At 29.6% G+C, this 18,061-nt stretch overlaps 3 protein-coding genes across 4 annotated transcripts; 2 read left to right on the top strand and 1 right to left on the bottom strand.

Annotated features, from left to right (window-relative positions):
* The first annotated feature begins 296 nt into the window (after nt 1-296).
* Nucleotides 297-7,115, top strand: Blm (Bloom syndrome helicase). The gene is made up of 16 exons (XM_018551963.1): nt 297-511; nt 670-790; nt 934-977; nt 1,344-1,602; nt 1,691-2,477; nt 2,540-2,644; nt 2,782-2,963; nt 3,120-3,341; nt 3,765-4,126; nt 4,238-4,496; nt 4,721-5,104; nt 5,192-5,342; nt 5,511-5,698; nt 5,879-6,203; nt 6,280-6,448; nt 6,614-7,115. Exons 1-16 carry the CDS (start codon nt 417-419, stop codon nt 6,843-6,845), a joined length of 3,885 nt encoding a protein of 1,294 aa, XP_018407465.1. The 5' UTR covers nt 297-416; the 3' UTR covers nt 6,846-7,115.
* A 204-nt stretch (nt 7,116-7,319) lies between these two features.
* Nucleotides 7,320-9,284, bottom strand: LOC108783429 (succinate dehydrogenase assembly factor 2, mitochondrial). The gene is made up of 3 exons (XM_018551993.1): nt 9,196-9,284; nt 7,858-8,012; nt 7,320-7,716 (listed from the first exon to the last, which is right to left on the bottom strand). Exons 1-3 carry the CDS (start codon nt 9,238-9,240, stop codon nt 7,446-7,448), a joined length of 471 nt encoding a protein of 156 aa, XP_018407495.1. The 5' UTR covers nt 9,241-9,284; the 3' UTR covers nt 7,320-7,445.
* Nucleotides 9,285-10,401: 1,117 nt separating this feature from the next.
* LOC108783430 (PCTP-like protein) lies at nt 10,402-16,284 on the top strand. 2 transcript variants are annotated; one of them, XM_018551994.1, is made up of 7 exons: nt 10,402-10,533; nt 11,543-11,722; nt 12,708-12,855; nt 12,932-13,084; nt 13,772-13,896; nt 13,981-14,103; nt 15,976-16,284. In XM_018551994.1, exons 2-7 carry the CDS (start codon nt 11,552-11,554, stop codon nt 16,078-16,080), a joined length of 825 nt encoding a protein of 274 aa, XP_018407496.1. In that variant the 5' UTR covers nt 10,402-10,533; nt 11,543-11,551; the 3' UTR covers nt 16,081-16,284. The 2 variants fall into 2 exon arrangements, with proteins under 2 accessions (XP_018407496.1, XP_018407497.1); XM_018551995.1 differs by having other exon boundaries at nt 11,543-11,707.
* Nucleotides 16,285-18,061: the final 1,777 nt, after the last annotated feature.

Genomic DNA, 18,061 nt, shown 5'->3' on the forward strand with positions numbered 1-18,061 from the left:
CAAGTAAATAATTATAAATTTATAAATATGAATGATGTTAGCTTAATGAACACAATTTATTCGGTCTGCCTCTTACTCTTGTTAACTCTCCTCTTCTTATTTAAGGAGGGTAAAAAAACCGACTTTTTTACCGACACGTACTTATGCATCCATGCATTTAGTTGGGGAATATATTATAGAGGCGCTACTAACGCTGGTAACGTACGTACGATGGGAATTGGGAATACTCGCCTGTGATTGGTCGGTTTTTGTACTCTAACCTAACTCTAACTCTTAACTGTTTCCCTCGGTGGAAACAATCGAAACATAGTCCATGAGTGCCGAGGTGAGAATAGTTGTTTCAATAGTGTTCGAGTAAAATAAACTTAATCAAACGGCTAGTAATTACTAATAGTAATCTAAAATTTGTGCTAACAATGTCAAAAAAGACTGTATTTGGTCAAAAGAACACCCAATCTACGATAGTGGGATTTTTGGCAAAGAATACAAATCAAAATAATATTCTTACTAGGTAAACAAAGTTTATTTTATTTTCTAAAAAAGTCCTACATAAGAGATGCATGTATGTTTCAATATATTTAAACTTTTATAATGCAATATATATTTCATATTTATAATATTTTTTACAAATTAAATTAGTAATTGAAAGTGTGATTGAATATTTTTTAGTATATCAGAATCAGTGGCAGAAAAAAAAGTTTCAAATAATGAATTATTAAATGATTCATATTTTAATAAACAAGAGAGGATAGCTGGAGACTCAGTAACAATAGACACAATAATAAACCTTGTAAGATTGTATAATTCTATTTGATAAATAAAACTACAGCATTATTGTCAATTTTTATGCATGTACTTTATAAAATTATGATTACACAAAACATTATAATGATTTATCATAAAATAATATTATTTCAATATACTTAACTACAGGATAATTCAGATAGTTCAGACTCGAGCAATAGCTCACTTGAAACACGATTAAATACAGCTTGTCATACAAAAAAATTGTATCATGTTAAAAGCTCTAAAAGCCCAACAAAGATAAAAGAAAAAATAGAAAAAGAATTCGGATTTTTAAATTTATCACAAAAAGATAGCGATTATATGAAAACTTGTGTTATTTCTGAATCTTCTGACAGTGAAGAAAATAGAAAAAGTGTTGGAAAAGATTTGCATTTAAATCAGGATCTAGATAAAACAGAAATAGAAGATGTCAAAAAGCATGTTACTGTTTCACAACGTGATTGTTACATTAAATGGAACAGTGATTGTTCTCCTCCTAGTAGTGCAACCATATTAAAAAAGAAAAATAAAGAAAAGCTTAATGACGACGATGACATAATGCCTGAAAATACAGAGGATAAACATTTATCGACTCCTGAAAAATATAACGTAATATCCAATAAACAAAAGAAAAATACTACATCTTCAGATTCTGATACAGGCAGTCCTAGCTCTAAATATAATGGCAAGCGATTACAGACAAAAAATTGGGTTGGTCCTGACATTAGATTGAATTTGAAAGATTTAGGTTTAAATAAGCAATTAAGTTCATGGATTGAATTTGTTCAACAGAAACCAATAATGTCTACAATACCTGTAAGTTTTATATTTTTAATTGATACTTATAAAATTTAAATTCAAGGTTTTATTATTTCTCTTGTTCTTTGAACATTTTTATATTTAGGTAACAAAAGATAAATTGCTTGAAAGATGTGAAGATTTAAAGAATCTTCAAATTGAAATTCTTGATAAATTTTGTATTGCACTCGAATCAATTCCATTACCAATATTGGAACAGTTTCCAAAATTTGATGGAGCCGCTTTCAAAAAATTGCAAGGTTTGCGAAGACACATAAAAGCTAAATTACGTTTAGTTCAAACCAAGTTATCAAAATTGCAAAAGGAAGACGAAAACAATGTATTCGAATCTGTAGAAACACCTAGCTCTGCACTGTCAAAAACAATAAAAATTTCCACGCCAATTTCATGTATATCCGAGAGTTGCTTGATCGACTGTGACAGTTCTATTGCTTCATGTACGCCAATACCCAAACCAATAGAGCTTCAAGGTTTAACAAATGTAATGGAATCATATACAACAAATGCAAAGGAGTACAATTTAGCATCCAATAATCTGGAAGCTGTGTCAGTAGTTAAGTCACCTAAAATTATAGCTCAAAATAATAACTCAAGTAAGAAGAGTACTTTCCAATTAAAAAGACCTGTAAAAACGGTATTAGATACTCAAGTTTCTAAAACAATAGCAGAAATGTGGGAAAAAGACCAACAAGTGTCAAAGACATTGAATTCTTCAGGGGATTCCGATTGTATCTTCGTAAAAGATACAATACTCCATGACAGTATTCCAACGTATTCAAGTAATGAAGAAAGTAGATTTATGCAAAGAAATGCCATCTTGGATAGTTTGGAAGATAACACAATGAATACAAATAAATCTCGAAATGTAGCAGGTAATGCGAATAAATTGTTAACTTTTTCTTTTTATAGTTTCTAATAAGAAAATATTTTATAGGCACCCAAAGATTTACTGCAAAAGTTGAAACCTTAACACAGGAATTAGATCATTTTCCAGCTTTAGAAGAAAATTGTAATATAGATATGAACGATGATTTTACAGGTATGAGTTTTATTGTACATATGAAACATACTTTTATTTCTATATATTATTTTTATATATGATACATACTTTTTTATTTCATACTTTAGTGAACATTTGTATTGATAATATATAGTAAATAACAATTCCACTTGTAGATTGGTCACCAAGTTATATGGCACAAAGTAGCAAGTGTGTACGTCACACTGATGATAAAGCAAAGTCAAAAATTGAAAAAAATAACGTGGAATGTGGACAATTTACCGGTAATTATAAAAATGATGGTGTTAGTGGAGAATTTGATGGTTTAACATATTCACATTCACAAGAAATGTCAAAGGTACATAAAGTATATTTAGTAATTTTTATTTTTATAATTTTGTTAGATAAATACAATACCATTTTGTAACAAGTAATTCATACGCACAGCTTACGTGTTAGACCAATAGTAAAAACATAGTTATAATTGTACATTAATAATGTTTCTTTATTTTAGATATTTCGGCAGAAATTTGGTTTATATACTTTTAGGCCAAATCAGTTGCAAGTTATCAATGCGACACTTTTAGGATTTGATTGCTTTGTCTTAATGCCGACTGGTGGTGGAAAATCTCTTTGTTATCAACTTCCTGCCCTTTTAAACGTTGGATTAACTATTGTTATCTCTCCATTAAAAAGTCTTATTTTAGACCAAGTTCAAAAACTTATCTCACTTGATGTAAGAAAAAGTTATTATCGGGGATAGTTTAACGCGTTATTTGTAATGTCGTTATTTTTCTTATCGATATTTTATAATAATTTTGGTATTGATTTAGACTTTTTTTATAATTAATGATAATATTAAGTTCGAAAATTAACTCGGCATTTGTGTAACGAGTTAATTTTTTACTTAATTATTAGTCGTTATAAATTACTTTTTTCAGTAAGTAAATACGTAATGATGTCAAATATTACTTTTCAAAGTAACTTTTTCAACCTTAACACAACTTTAGCGTTTAATTAGTTATTGTTACAGTCGTAAAAAATTGCAATGTCATCAAATTGTTATAAAAAGTAACGTCATCACTTTACTTACTATCCCTGAATTTATTATTTATTACGTATTAGATACATAATTAGAGAAATAATCTTAAAATTACAGATTTATGCGGCTCATTTATCCGGTTCGATAACAGATAATCAAGCAGAAGCGATATATAGGGAACTTTCAAAAAAAGAACCAGCTCTTAGAATATTATATGTGACACCAGAAAAAATTTCCGCCTCACAAAAATTTTGCAATACTCTGACTATGTTGTACGAGAGAGAATTATTGACAAGATTTGTTATTGATGAAGCACATTGCGTTAGTCAATGGGGTCACGATTTTAGACCTGACTATAAAAAGTTAAAATGTCTCAGGGACAATTATCCCAAAGTGCCAACAATGGCTCTAACTGCAACAGCTACACCGCGTGTTAGAACAGATATTTTGTATCAGTTGGGCATGACTAATCCAAAATGGTATATTTTGTATTTGTGTATGTGTAATGCTCGATAAAGTGACGACGGTATACAAGTTTATAACACGTTATTTTCTATCTCTGTAAAAAAATCAGTAATTATATTTTCCAGGTTTATGTCGAGTTTCAATAGGCCTAATTTGAGATACAGTATAATATCGAAAAAAGGAAAAAATTGTTCTGATGAAATCGTAGCTATGATAATGACGAAATTTAAAAATACTTGTGGCATCGTATATTGTTTATCGCGTAAGGATTGCGACGATTACGCTGCACATATGAAAAAAAATAATATTAAAGTAATGAGTTATCATGCAGGACTCTCAGATGCTCAAAGAAGCAACTGTCAAGGAAAATGGATCTCTGATGAAGTATATTCAAAATTGTTATATAACACTTACAATAAAAAATACACATACATGCACGTACGCGCGCGCACATGTATACACTTGTATCTATATTATTAAATCATCTCATGATTTATGTGTAACTATAAAAGTTTAAAGTATTCAAGTGTATACATGTGTAGATATATGTTATGTGCGCGCGTGCATTATATTCTTAATAAAATTATATTTTTATATATACTTTTCAGATACATGTTATATGTGCGACTATAGCCTTTGGAATGGGCATTGATAAACCAAACGTGCGCTTTGTGATACACGCAGCCTTACCAAAATCTATAGAAAGCTATTATCAGGAAAGTGGTCGCTCTGGTCGTGATGGTGAAGTAGCGGATTGTATTTTATTTTACCATTATGCAGATATGTACAGAATCAGAAAAATGATTGAGCAGGATAATCCAAATCCACAAGCCATTAGTACGCACATAGATAATTTACTTAAGATGGTAGCATTTTGTGAAAATACTACAGACTGCCGTAGATCGTTGCAGCTTAATTATTTTGGAGAGATATTTGATAGGCAACAATGTATCTCGTATAAAATAACTGCGTGTGATAATTGCAGGTGTAAGGTATGTTATATGGATTAGATAAATGATTATCACTACAAAAATATAGTTATCTAAATGAATATAGTTAGTACTAATGAATCATTTTAGGCCGAGATTACAATGTTGGATGTTACTGAAGATGCAAAAGAGATTATGAAAGCTGTACGAGATATTAACAATAGAAAGAGTTGTAATCTTACATTAATATTCTTAATAGACATTTTTAAGGGTAGTGATCTGAAAAAAATTCGAGAATCAGGTGTTTATACTTTTATGTATATATATATATATATATAAAATTAATATAAATACTGCGCAATTTATTTTTTACTTATAAATATATATATATATATAAAAGTAAAAAATAAGTTGCAGTATTTATATTAATTTATATTAATGATACGACAAAATATAATTCATTTTACAGGTCTTACAAAACATCCTTTATATGGTCGTGGAAAATCATGGAACAAATGTGACATAGAACGCCTTTTGCATTATATGGTACTGCAACAATATTTACAAGAATCTATGTATATTAATAACGAAATTGCTTGTGCATACGTAAAAATTGGACCAAAAGCAAGTGAACTTATGACAAAAAAAGATGTAAAGGTATTTAATTTTAATAGGATATTTAGAATGCATTAAAATTTAGAGTATACATTATTTTCGATATTAATATTCAAGTATACATATTTATATGTATCAAAATACTTACAAAAAAAATATTAGCAAATACAGGAAACCTTTTTTTTGTTATGGCGTTTTATTCCTTTGTTTTATTCTGAAAAGGTACAAATCCCAACGAGACAATTGAGTAAATCTACTACTGGTGTAGCTACAGTTTCAACAGTTACAAAGAAAGTCGATGGTATTATAATAGAATTGCAAGATCGTTGCTATGCCGAGTTGATGACAATAATACGGGGTATCGCTAGTACATTGGATGTTTCTGCTTCTTCTATTATGAATATGGTAGCTGTTAGAGCTATGAGCCAGCGTTTACCAGAAACTGAAGAAGCCATGTTACAAATACCACACGTCACTAAGGCTAACTTTGTTAAATATGGCAAAGCTCTTTTAAATATTACGCAGAAATACGCGAAAGAAAAAACTGGTAGAATACTTGCATATAATTAGTATACAAAATAATACTTTATTTGTATGATTGTATATTCTATGATTTTTTTTAGAATTGTTAAATAAAACTGAAGATCAGAATAGTAATGACAACGATAATACCTGGGACGATGACAATGATTCTAATTACTCTTATAGTAGTAGTACTAACAATGGCAACAAACGAAAGATGAACAATCGATCTCACAGTACTAATAAAAGATATAAACGAGGTGGTTCAAGGTATTTTGTAAAAAGAAATTTATGCGTTCATATGTTATTTTTCTTGTTATATACAATATACAAGGTGGTTGTACATATATGTATATTAGTAAAAAAAAAAAGCGCGTACGTATGTTTTTTATAAAGGATTTTATACATATAATTATATTATTTTTATATTCGCAGTGCATGGAGGGGAAAAAGTTCATCGAGAGGTTCATCGAGAGGTTCATCGAGAGGTTCAGCGAGAGGTTCAGCGAGAGGTTCAGCGAGAGGTTCAGCGAGAGGTTCATCGAGAGGTTCATCAAAAGGTTCAACAAAATATAATACAACTACAAAAAAGGATGTGGGACTTGCAAGTTTCAGTCAAACTAAACAATATCTGGCTAATCCTAATAGATACATGAACATTGCTTGATTAATTTTTCTATTATAAATTATTTACGGCATTTGCGATAGTGTACAAACACAAACCGTGTACATATCTCGGGATGAGAGTCGTTCGATAATCATATTGTGATTGATCCCAAACTTTTTATAGCACTAGGTTCTTGGAAAATTATGGTTATAGATTTGAATGGTTATAACAAACGCAACATGGTCAAATGGAACATTGTCTCTTTAGGTATTTAAAATTCTCTGTATGGCGTTTTAGTCATTTTATTAAATAAAACAATTTGATAAGCATCACAAATCATCTAACTTGTAACCTGATAATCACCAGACATGTATGTGAAATAAATCTTTTTCAATATTTTTTAAGATATATGTGATTTTGTTAAATATTATTTGGACATAAAGCTGTATAAATTGTATGTATACAACTCTATAGTTTAATTAATTAAAATATATAGATATGCATGCAATAATATCTAGAATAACCTGAAATTTGTTTCAAATGACATTTTCAATTCTTTATTGCATCATGATTTGTACTATTAATACAAGTTTACATTCAAAGTCTAGATTATTATATCTGCTATACATTACGATCTCTAAACATTTGCTATATAATTGTTTATAAATCTGGCTGTATTATCCTAGTCTGTCGGTCTTTATTCTGAATATGATTTTTCAGCAAGTCCATCACTTCATTATCAAATTCAGGTGGAGTTGGTTTAATACCAGTCGCCCAATAGAATATATCCCAATCATTAGATGGTAAATTTATAAGTTGATCGTATAATCTTAATTGTTTATCATCAAACGTATTCAAATATTTCTTTGCAAAGGTACTAAGTAGTAGACCATTCTCCAACATGCCGCGTTTACGAGATTGATATGTCAATCTAAAAGGACGATAAATAAAACAAAAGCTAGACATAATACTCATTATATAAACAAAAGACTTCAAAAAAAGTTTATTTTTAACTTTGGACTATTAGTAGAAATGATTATTCAATTATTGTAAAAAAAATTTTGAATAATACCGTGCTCGTTTGAGATTGGCATTTTCTCCTTCTCGTTCCACATAACGTGGAATATCGGGCTCACGACTTTCCGGATGAATTAAATTATTATCTTGAAAATTACCTTCCCGCCTACAATATATCGACACATCTCTCGTAAGCATAAAAGGTCTGATCTGAAACAGAGAAGCATTATTTTTTTTTCATTTGTGTATTATCTATATATTTAATTTAAAAAACGGTAATTATAAAGAAGATGGACAACCTCACGGATTTTAATGAAATTAAGCTCATACGGTGCGTTTTTGCACAGAATGAACAAATTTGGCAGAAAAAAGTATCTCTCTGCCCCGCCAGTGGTAGATCCAGAAATTTGTCAAGGGGAGGGGGGTCACTAACGTGCCCCAAGCAAAATTTTTTTCAAAATCAAATATAAAATATGAAGTATTTAAGTTACTATATTGATACATTACGGTGAAAAGTACTATGTAATTATATAATCCAGGAGACGTTCTATTTAAAACTATAGAATATAATTTATAATAAGAAATTATAAAATTTATATAAAAAAAAGAATAATATAAACTATTATATACATATATATATATATATATACATATACACTCACAGCAAAATTAAAGCATCACTTATCCTGCTCCCCAAAATAGGCAAATTTAAAAAAAGAATAACTTTGTCAAAAATAACCGTAAAAAAAAATGTAAAAAAGCATTCTAAAGCTTAAAATCTCTACTTTCGAAAATGGTAATTGATATTTCGATTTGATTAATTCTTTACGAAGTTACGTGGACAACAAATAAAAGTGCGTGAAATCTCAAAAATATTTACTAACTTTGAGAAGTTTTATGGCGTGAATTAAAAATCGCATAAAAATTCGGTTTACAGCATTCGAAAGTGTGAACCGTTACCTTTAACTTGTTTTTTTGTTCAGCTCTGTATGATTTTTTTTTGACCGAATTATTCAACAATGAAGCAAAAGTGGTCCTTTTTGCTTTAATGTTGCTTTAGCGTTGCGAGCCTTAAGTGAAACACAGCTTTGATTATGCCTACATAATTCACCCAGCGCGAACAAGCGGAAAATAAAAGCTATAGCACAGAATTTAATCTTAATTTACTTACTTTTTGGAATATATAAAGGAATCTATATTTTTATACTTAGAAGATTCTTAAAATAAAAATATTTTTGGAATATCAAACTTGTAATTAAGTATTTCAGAAATATTAAAAGTATATAAAACATTTTGCTATAAATATTTTTAAAAGAAGAAACTCCCAAAAGAAAAATCCATGTTGCCCATCTACCTCTCTAAATCCATGTAAAAATGTTTTTATCTAAAATACCTTTATTCCTAAGTTCAAAGTCAAGGGGAAACCTAGCCTCATCATATTTACTACACTGCTACATAACGTGATCACATCTTCGATTTCATAGCCACATTCACAACTAGGGTTGTGATTCGTTAAGGCCGCAGCATAGACTTTTGCATAATGCATAGTCGACCAATCAGAATCTCTTATTTCCATCCGCACTTCTCGTTTTGTAGATCTTGCATAGTATAAAGCATAATGGGTCCAGAAGCACGACCGTTCATTGGTGTATTCTTCTAGATCTAAAATTCTGATTGGATGATCTAAAAGAATACACCAATAATAGCGAGCGCTCACTCAACTGTTGGAGTCCGCTGAACGCGCCCAATCTCTAGTGGAATTATAATTTTCAATATGGCGACATCAATACGATGGTCTCGATTTTGTTCCGGTATCGGTATTTTGATTAACATAAAAAATGCATAGATCAGCTGATGATGACGAGCCGTCAGCCGATTATTATTAACATTGACGTGCCAAATATGTTTTCAAATTCAAAGTTGGAGGCTTGAGAGGTACAACGATGTGATAACAACCAACAATAAATTTGAAATTCTCACCATGATTTAATAGTTTGATGTTGTTGTAGTAACGAATATGCAGCTGTTAACTTTCACAGCCACCAAGTAAATAACGGTAAAACGCGTTTGTATACTGTGTATGTTTAAAATCGGTGCGCTTCGAGTGTAAAAAGATTAATGCTTAAAAATACGTTATTACTGCGTGGTTATTGAAAATAATACGATAGTTCGCTTGCATCCTACATTCCTGATGTTGTCAGCGACACGTTTAGTTCATACGTGTCACTTGGTATTTGGAATTAATAAGTAACACATTATCACCACAGCTCGTTGCTCATGCTGAGATATTCTCGGAAGTTTTCTCAATGTTTGATTATACCTGGGATAACGAGCTTTTAAACGGAATATGTAATATAACTTAATTGCTTACCATTAGCTCCAATTTCAGTCCACAAAGTCTACAAAGTTATCTATCTTATGCATCTTCTATCACATATATATTTTTTATTCTTATTCGGCCTTTTTATCTCCTCACTTTCCTTTTCTTCTCTTCCTTTGTTTGCTTTTCCTTCATTCCTTTTTCCCCTTTCAAATCTTGACTCTGTATATGTAATATATATTGTGATAAACATTTTTTTTTTTTTTTGCAGATGGAACATAGAAAGATTCATTGTATGCTGAAATATTCATTAAATAATATGTTGTGCATAGATTTACAGTTATATTATAAATTGAATGGATAAAAAAAGGATAGTCTTGTCCTTCTGTTGATAAACTTAACAAATATCAGGTGAGAGAAAGAGAGGGAGAGATTGATCGATCTTTATTAGCTCAAATAGCTATATTGTGTGTTACAATCTTATATAATGCCTAATTATTCACATCGCCAGACTTAAACAACCCATATTTCAATATTACACTATTTCTCTTTACTCCTAATATATGGTACTAGCTCTCTTAAAGTTTTTAAATCTTTTTTTCCTTTCTTATTTCATTTGGTAAATTGTACATTTTAAACCCATCATATAACAACATTCTCTGTTCCTCTCTAATTTTACATCTTTTAACATGTATATTTTCTTCTAATCTTTCTTATTTGTACTCCTTCCTCTCTTCTTACTTGCTCTATCTCATTTTTTAAATAACTCAGATACAGTCTTCATTTACTATTTTATATATCAAAATACAAATATTGTATTCAATTCTTTCTTTAATTAACATAAATTAGAATCAAGCATGTTTAATTCTTGTTTGTAATTGCACCACAATATCATTCTTATCAGGAGACGCGGTAAATTACAAAATAAGGGAACATGGTCAAAAAAAGGATTAATTAAAGGTGCCAGTACAAAGTGAACATTCATAATAATAATATATTACCCTGAAAATTGGCACTTTTAATTAATAATATATCAGTTACTTTTCATGGTAATATATTGTTATTGGATAAAAAGGTTTTAAATTTTTCAGTGTCCTTTTTTGAACATGTTCCATTATTTTGTAATTTCTGTAAATACTGTACATTATTATCGTTTAAACTTAGCAATATAGACAAACAATATTCAAACAATAGAGTAATTATCGCTTTATATACACTGAATCTCATGTATGGTGACAAATTCATGCTAAGTCCGACTTTTTTCGAACACTGTCTGCCGTAGCGATAAAATGACGTTTCCAACCCTAAGTCTATTTGCAAAAAATGATCCTTTTGGTACTCCCGATAATCTTTGAAAGTTTGTAAGTTGAATTTCCGAGCAGCCTGTATACACTACTTATATCATTTTGCTTTTACGTAGATTGTTACAATGGATGTTGGCATTGTCAAAATTGCAGAGGATAAAGATTTCGAGAAACTGAAGCAGCTGTATGATGATAATAACAATTGGAAATTAGATTATAATAAGCCTGATTTGTCTGTTTGGACAAAATCCGTCCCAGGAATTAGTTTTAAAATGGTGAAAGTGAGTTCTTTATCGGTAAATAAATTTTACTTTTCGAACGAGTCAAATAATTAATATGCAAAAATTTGTCAAAAAAATGAGCTACGTTTTAATTATATACTGATTAAAATTTACAATAAACGCGCGCATCTAAATCGGTAATAACTGATCACAGACTACAACAAGGACATGACTTTGATTGGTGTAATGTCCACATTTTGGACGAGGAGGCATGTTATTGAAAAAACGTCTTGTGTCTGAAATGCTTAATATCAAGAAGCAGAAAAACGATCTTAACCTACAGACAGATACAGAAGGATTAAATAAAGCATATATTCCAATCATAAACAAGATTTGACTTTGCATCGCCAAAACTTTTATTTCAATATTGTACCGACAATCGTAATTGTTAGATGTGTTTAATTTTCGTTGGGAAAATCGATTCTATTTTAAGTTTTGACATTTTATAATTATGTGACCACCTAGTTTTGACTTCGATACATTTGCGAGATGATGACCACTAATGCTTTGTTTGTTATGGGCAATTTGATGATTTTTTAACAGCTTGATCTGTTTTACTGAATCTTATTATTTTTTTATTTTTTCTTTTTCTCCATCAACATGGTAAAATATAATATCAATTGGTCGGTCAATTGTTGGCCCTTCTACACGTTTTCATCAAGTCCAAAGTGTCCATCACAATCATTTTTTACATTTTTAATTATTTTTTAATATAAATATTACGATCTTGAAATACAATAAGATCATTTTAATTTAAGATATTTACGGAATTGTACAAGCATCCGAAATCCGAAGAGGGCTGAATCATACAGCTGAAACATGTAATGCGCGCGTTTATTGTAAATTTTAATCAGTATATAATTAAAATGTAGCTCATTTTTTGACAAATTTTTGCATGTTAATTATTTGACTCTTATTAGTCCTTTACATAATTGATGGTTTTATGTCCTTGTATTAAAATTAATTTTTTCGAACGAGATCGAATGACTTAATGTTACAGATTAGAACGCGGTTCTCCGATGTTTCACCAGAAACACTATACGACGTGTTACATGATCCTGAATATAGAAAAGTTTGGGACACTCATATGATTGAGTCAAAAGATATAGGATTTTTTAATCCAAACAACGATATTGGATATTATTCCAGTAAGTATTACGTTATTTATGAATCTTAAAGTTTCAATGTTTACATCTCCCGTTGTTGTTATTGTATAAATTTTAGTGGCATGTCCATCTCCATTAAAAAATAGAGACTTTGTTCTTCAACGATCTTGGTTGGATACTGGTATAGAACAGTTGATATTGAATCATTCCGTTTATCATAAAGATTATTCACCTAGAAAACATTTTGTACGAGCAACATCTTACCTCACAGGTAAAATAATATTATTAGAAAGCAAATCAAATTGCGTTTTATGCATTACATGTGTATATACAGGGTGTTTTCAAATTCGCGCCCGCGAAGTATAAGACATCATACTTGCGTTTACTACAAAACATTACTACAAAAATATGTGATAAATTTAAAGATGTAGATACTATTATTACTCAGATTTTAGTTAATTATGTAAGTATTATAACATTTTGATAATTAATAATTTTAAACTAGCTTTTTGTATGTATGATATAATTTTGTCTTTATTTGTTATTGTAAATAAATCAATTTTTGGGTACTTCAAAAAAAGGTTAGTCTTTTAATTAGTAAACTATTATTTAAATTTAGTGATACTACATATTTAACTACCATACGCAATTGTGTAATATTTAAAAGAATAGAACGTTCAACAAAGCATATTAGGATTAAGTTGACAAGTGAACGAGGAGCGCGCGCCGGCCCTGCGCGCCACATAGATCAGAGCGCTTATTTGTTAACTTCAACTTGCTCTTCTGCAAAACTACTTGTCAGATGCAATTTTGCAAAAGGAAAAAATTGTTTTTTTTTTTTTTTTGTTAGCTTAAAGTTGACGTCTTGTACTTCGCGGGCGCAAATTTGAAAACATTCTGTATATACAATTTAAATTATATACTCTTTCGTATATCCAAAAGTATTATTATATTTAAGGCTATATTGTAAGACCTTCGCGCAATGGAGACGGTTCCGAGTTGGGATATGTATCGCACACGGATCCACATGGCAAATTACCTGTGTGGCTTGTTAATAAAGTTACACAAATATTTGCCCCTAAAGTGAGATATCTTGTGAAGATATAGAGAAATATCAAGTATCAAACAAATAAATGTAATATTTGCTTACAAAAATATATTTTGTAGATGGTAAAAAGATTGCATAAAGCCTCTGTGGGCTATCCAAGCTGGAAAATACTTAATAATCCAAATTATAAGCCTTGGCATTATCCTGAACAAATAATGGCTCCTAGAATACGTATCGAAGAAGTAAGGACTAGCTTATTTTTGTACAAGTTTTTATATTGTGCATATAACATACCTTACTATATTTTCACGATTACTTATATGTATACGAGGTGGATCTTGGATGCTTCTAATTTATAGTGTCGGGTGAATTTATATACTACGTATGTAGATTCTTAAATGCGCGCCGAAATTTTTTCAGACTTATAACGCAAACTCTAATAAACTACTACAGTACTATCATGAGTTAAATTGACTAACAATCTAACAATTTTGATGCTCATAGCATCTTGGATCTTAATAATGTTGAATGACATATTAAAATCTATGAATGACATATTAAAAATCTGTAAATAATTAATTTATATTGCGAAAAATATTACCTCGCCTGGGAGTCGAATCCGGATCTCTAGCATTTTGTTGTCTTGGTAGTCTAAAGGCTTAGGACTCTCGCACAGAATGCCAGAGGTAATGTTTTTCGCAATATAAATTAATTATTTACAGATTTTTAATATGTCATTCATAGATTTTAATATGTCATTCAACATTATTAAGATGCTATGAGCATCAAAATTGTTAGATTGTTAGTCAATTTAACTCGTGATAGTACTGCGGTAGTTTATTAGAGTTTGCGTTGTAAGTTCGAAAAAATTTCGGCGCACATTTAAGAATTTACATACGTAGTATATAAATTCACACGAAATTATATTAGGAGCTTCCAACATCCAGTTAACCGTTACGGCATGTTCTCATCGATATTTAGTTCAAACTCTCACGGTCCAATAAGATTTGATATTGTATGTATACGAGGGTTAGTCCAAAAGTAAGGTTTTTCCTATTTTAGAAAAAACAAATACAAAAATTAAAAATCTGAAAAAAATTTACTTTAACTCATTGGTTATTTAAAAAAAAATCAACATTTTTTTTCTATATTTTGCCGTATATTACGAAAAATATTTTTCCACGCCTTGTTTGTACCAAAGCGTGTACATTTTCGCAAGCTATTCATTAATTATCGTCTTAACTTCCTTGTTATTATTGCTTATCTGGCCGCCCAGATAGAGCTTCAATTTGTGGAAGAGATGGAAGTCGCTTAGAGCAAGATCCAGAGGGTGTTGTTAAGGCTCGGAGAACTCCCACTCAAGGTTTTTCAAATGTTCGAAAATGTTACTCAAATATCCCTGTGTCTCTTCTTATTCTTGTTTAACATTGGGACAACAAGAATAAGATGATACATGGAGATACTCAGTGTAATCTGCTCAGGTTTCTTAACGTTTCTTAAGTGAAAAAAAGTAGAGAGAAACTTATTTTTGAATTGATCATGGATTGTTCGTGAAAAAATAAACACACATAAGGTATTAAAAAAACTTTTCCACGATACAACACGTAGAAAAAATGTCGATTTTTCTTTAACAACCAAAGTGTAATAAGTTAAAATAAAGTATCAGCGCACCCCTTACCCTGATGAAGTGAACGGCATGGTTCACGAAACGTTGACATCAATAATGAAGAAAGACACGGCGATAACTCGCAAACTTTCTGGTATAATTGAAGTTAAAATAAACTTTCTCAGATTTTTAAACTTGATTTTTCTATTTTTTCTAAAGTAGGGAAACATACTTTTGGATTAACCTTCTTATTATTAGATTTCATTCTTTCATTCTTCTAAATAAAATTTTGATTTTATTTCTTTCAATATTATATATTCGACATGTATCTCTAATGTTATAACAATATTTTACTTGGTAATATGCAATAAAGAGATATACACATATATAGAAGAATAGATTTTGTTTTTTCGTATTTAGTTATTAAATATAATTTGTTGCAAAAGTCAATTCTATGATCTTTATGCAAAATTAATTTCTACAATTGTGTGTTATTAATTCATTTCAGTGCGTAAAGTCTGCAGAAGAGAAGAATTCAAAATATAATTATGTAGACGAATCTGATTTAAAGGAAAGTTTGGTTAAAGAATCTGCCACAATGGATAGCGATTAATTCATAACGATACACTAGAGACTTGAAGATTTTTAGGTAAGTAGGATAATAGTGGCTAGAATAATAAAAAAAAAACGGTATAATATGAGTTTTAACAGTATTATAGTATGTTAAATGCAGCGAATTAAAATGTAACGGACAATTTGTACAATTATTAAAGTTCAATTTACATATTTCTTACATAATAAATTCTAATTACACACAACGCAACATACAATATTTAATGTATATATATAACATTAAAAGTTATATATTCAGTTATTATACGCGCAGGTGCTTTATCTGCGGACGTGATTACATGTAATTAATTAAAGTCAATAAGAAAATATTCGATGACCTGCATTACATTAAACACTAATTTCTAGCCAGGTTTGTTGTTGGTATTGTTAAAGCGCCCAAATATAATAAGATGTACAATATGGAAGGTGTACTTGTGGAACTCTTTTTTATAATTTATATCACAGGGTGTACGTATGCATAAGCGTATCTATTAAAATAACTGTCTGAGATATCTTCTATATATTGTGCACATTGTTATATTACATAAATTTTAATACATACTTATATACGAAGTAATTACAACTTTTTGTAGCATCAAAAAATGAAACGAGTACTTTTTAAATGTTTTGGAAAAATTAGAAAATTCAGCTAGCATTTCTATTTTTAATGTACGTACATGTGTGGTAATTTTCGTTCCATTTAAACAAATAAATTTTGTTCACAATGTTCTCCACTTTTTTTTAGCAAGTGTCTCATTAGATGCATATGAACGAATACTAAAGACAAATGGTATATTACCTTATACTTGTAGATTTCTTCCTCAGATGGTCTCTTGAATTTGCGTATACGAAGAGTTCTGTACGAAGACTTGCATCAAACTTCAACAGCGTATTGAAACAGGAAAACGAACAAATTTTTGTGTTAATGTTTTCATACTGCAAAGTTAAAAGATTTGGGCAAATCAGATTTTCAAAATGTAGAGGATTATCGTGAACGCTATACTATACGCTTGTGAAGTTTGGGACAATCATCAGCTTTACGAAATATTTTGTATGGTATATATATTTTATATTGGTATAAAATTATTATAAATAGAAATGTACTGATACATTAACAAACAGATAACGCGAGCGGCCTAGAAATTTGAATACCGTCAGAATGAAACTTGATATACATCGAATCTTAATTTTACATTTCTTTACATGGTTTGCGGAAAATATAAGATGATGTAACAAAAATTTATAAAGAGCGTAAACTTAACCAATTACTTTGTAAAGCTTACAATAAAGTTTTCAAATCGGCTTTATTGAAATAATTATTACAGAGAAGGGTTTATTTATAATTAAGTACAATCGATAATGCCAATTTATGAGAAAATCGCAAAACTGACTGTTACAAAATAAGTCTGATACGATAATAACAACAATAAAATTTATGATGTGGTACATTTAATTTTATTATTCAGTTTTTTTTGTAAAATTATGACAGTAAAATAAAATATATATAGAATTTGATTAAAATTTCAGCAGCGTTTTTAGTCCAGATACACAATTGTGCCATATAATCTTGCATTATTTATGTTTCCGAAAACGACATAAACAATACAAGATCAGGCAAAGAATCAATATAAAGCATTAATATACTTTTTAAATATTTTATCTGTTATTTTATGTATATTTTACATATTTACGGAGTCTTGTTTTATTTTCTTTTTATCGCTTATTATGTTACTTTGAACATGGAATTATGTTTCTCAGTGTGATGTACGGAAATTCACGACGAAAATGTATGTTTATACTTAGTGTTTATGTGACACCTGAATGTTAATGGTACGGTATTTATAACCAAGTACGTACAATCTCAGGCTGTACATCAAATTAACTCACATAGCGTACGTATAACATTTCAATATATCATCTGATAATACGTTTTAGTATTGATTATTATATATATATATCTATATATATGATATGCATTATAC

The sequence above is a fragment of the Cyphomyrmex costatus genome, unplaced genomic scaffold (assembly GCF_001594065.2).
Source record: "Cyphomyrmex costatus isolate MS0001 unplaced genomic scaffold, Ccosl1.0 scaffold15, whole genome shotgun sequence".
In the NCBI taxonomy this organism is placed as follows: Eukaryota; Metazoa; Arthropoda; class Insecta; order Hymenoptera; family Formicidae; genus Cyphomyrmex; species Cyphomyrmex costatus.

What these genes read in the sequence shown, in the direction of transcription:
- LOC108783429 (XM_018551993.1), bottom strand. Translation starts at nt 9,240, where the DNA reads ATGATGAGGCTAGGTTTCCCCTTGACTTTGAACTTAGGAATAAAG. An exon ending in CTTTGAACTTAGGAATAAAG is followed by an intron (nt 8,013 to 9,195) that starts GTATTTTAGATA and finishes TCTCTGTTTCAG; the next exon opens with ATCAGACCTTTTATGCTTAC. An exon ending in GCCAATCTCAAACGAGCACG is followed by an intron (nt 7,717 to 7,857) that starts GTATTATTCAAA and finishes TCGTCCTTTTAG; the next exon opens with ATTGACATATCAATCTCGTA.
- LOC108783430 (XM_018551994.1), top strand. Translation starts at nt 11,552, where the DNA reads ATGGATGTTGGCATTGTCAAAATTGCAGAGGATAAAGATTTCGAGAAA. An exon ending in CGATATTGGATATTATTCCA is followed by an intron (nt 12,856 to 12,931) that starts GTAAGTATTACG and finishes TATAAATTTTAG; the next exon opens with TGGCATGTCCATCTCCATTA. An exon ending in CTAGAATACGTATCGAAGAA is followed by an intron (nt 14,104 to 15,975) that starts GTAAGGACTAGC and finishes AATTCATTTCAG; the next exon opens with TGCGTAAAGTCTGCAGAAGA.
- Blm (XM_018551963.1), top strand. Translation starts at nt 417, where the DNA reads ATGTCAAAAAAGACTGTATTTGGTCAAAAGAACACCCAATCTACGATA. An exon ending in CAATAATGTCTACAATACCT is followed by an intron (nt 1,603 to 1,690) that starts GTAAGTTTTATA and finishes TTTTATATTTAG; the next exon opens with GTAACAAAAGATAAATTGCT. An exon ending in GGCATGACTAATCCAAAATG is followed by an intron (nt 4,127 to 4,237) that starts GTATATTTTGTA and finishes TATATTTTCCAG; the next exon opens with GTTTATGTCGAGTTTCAATA.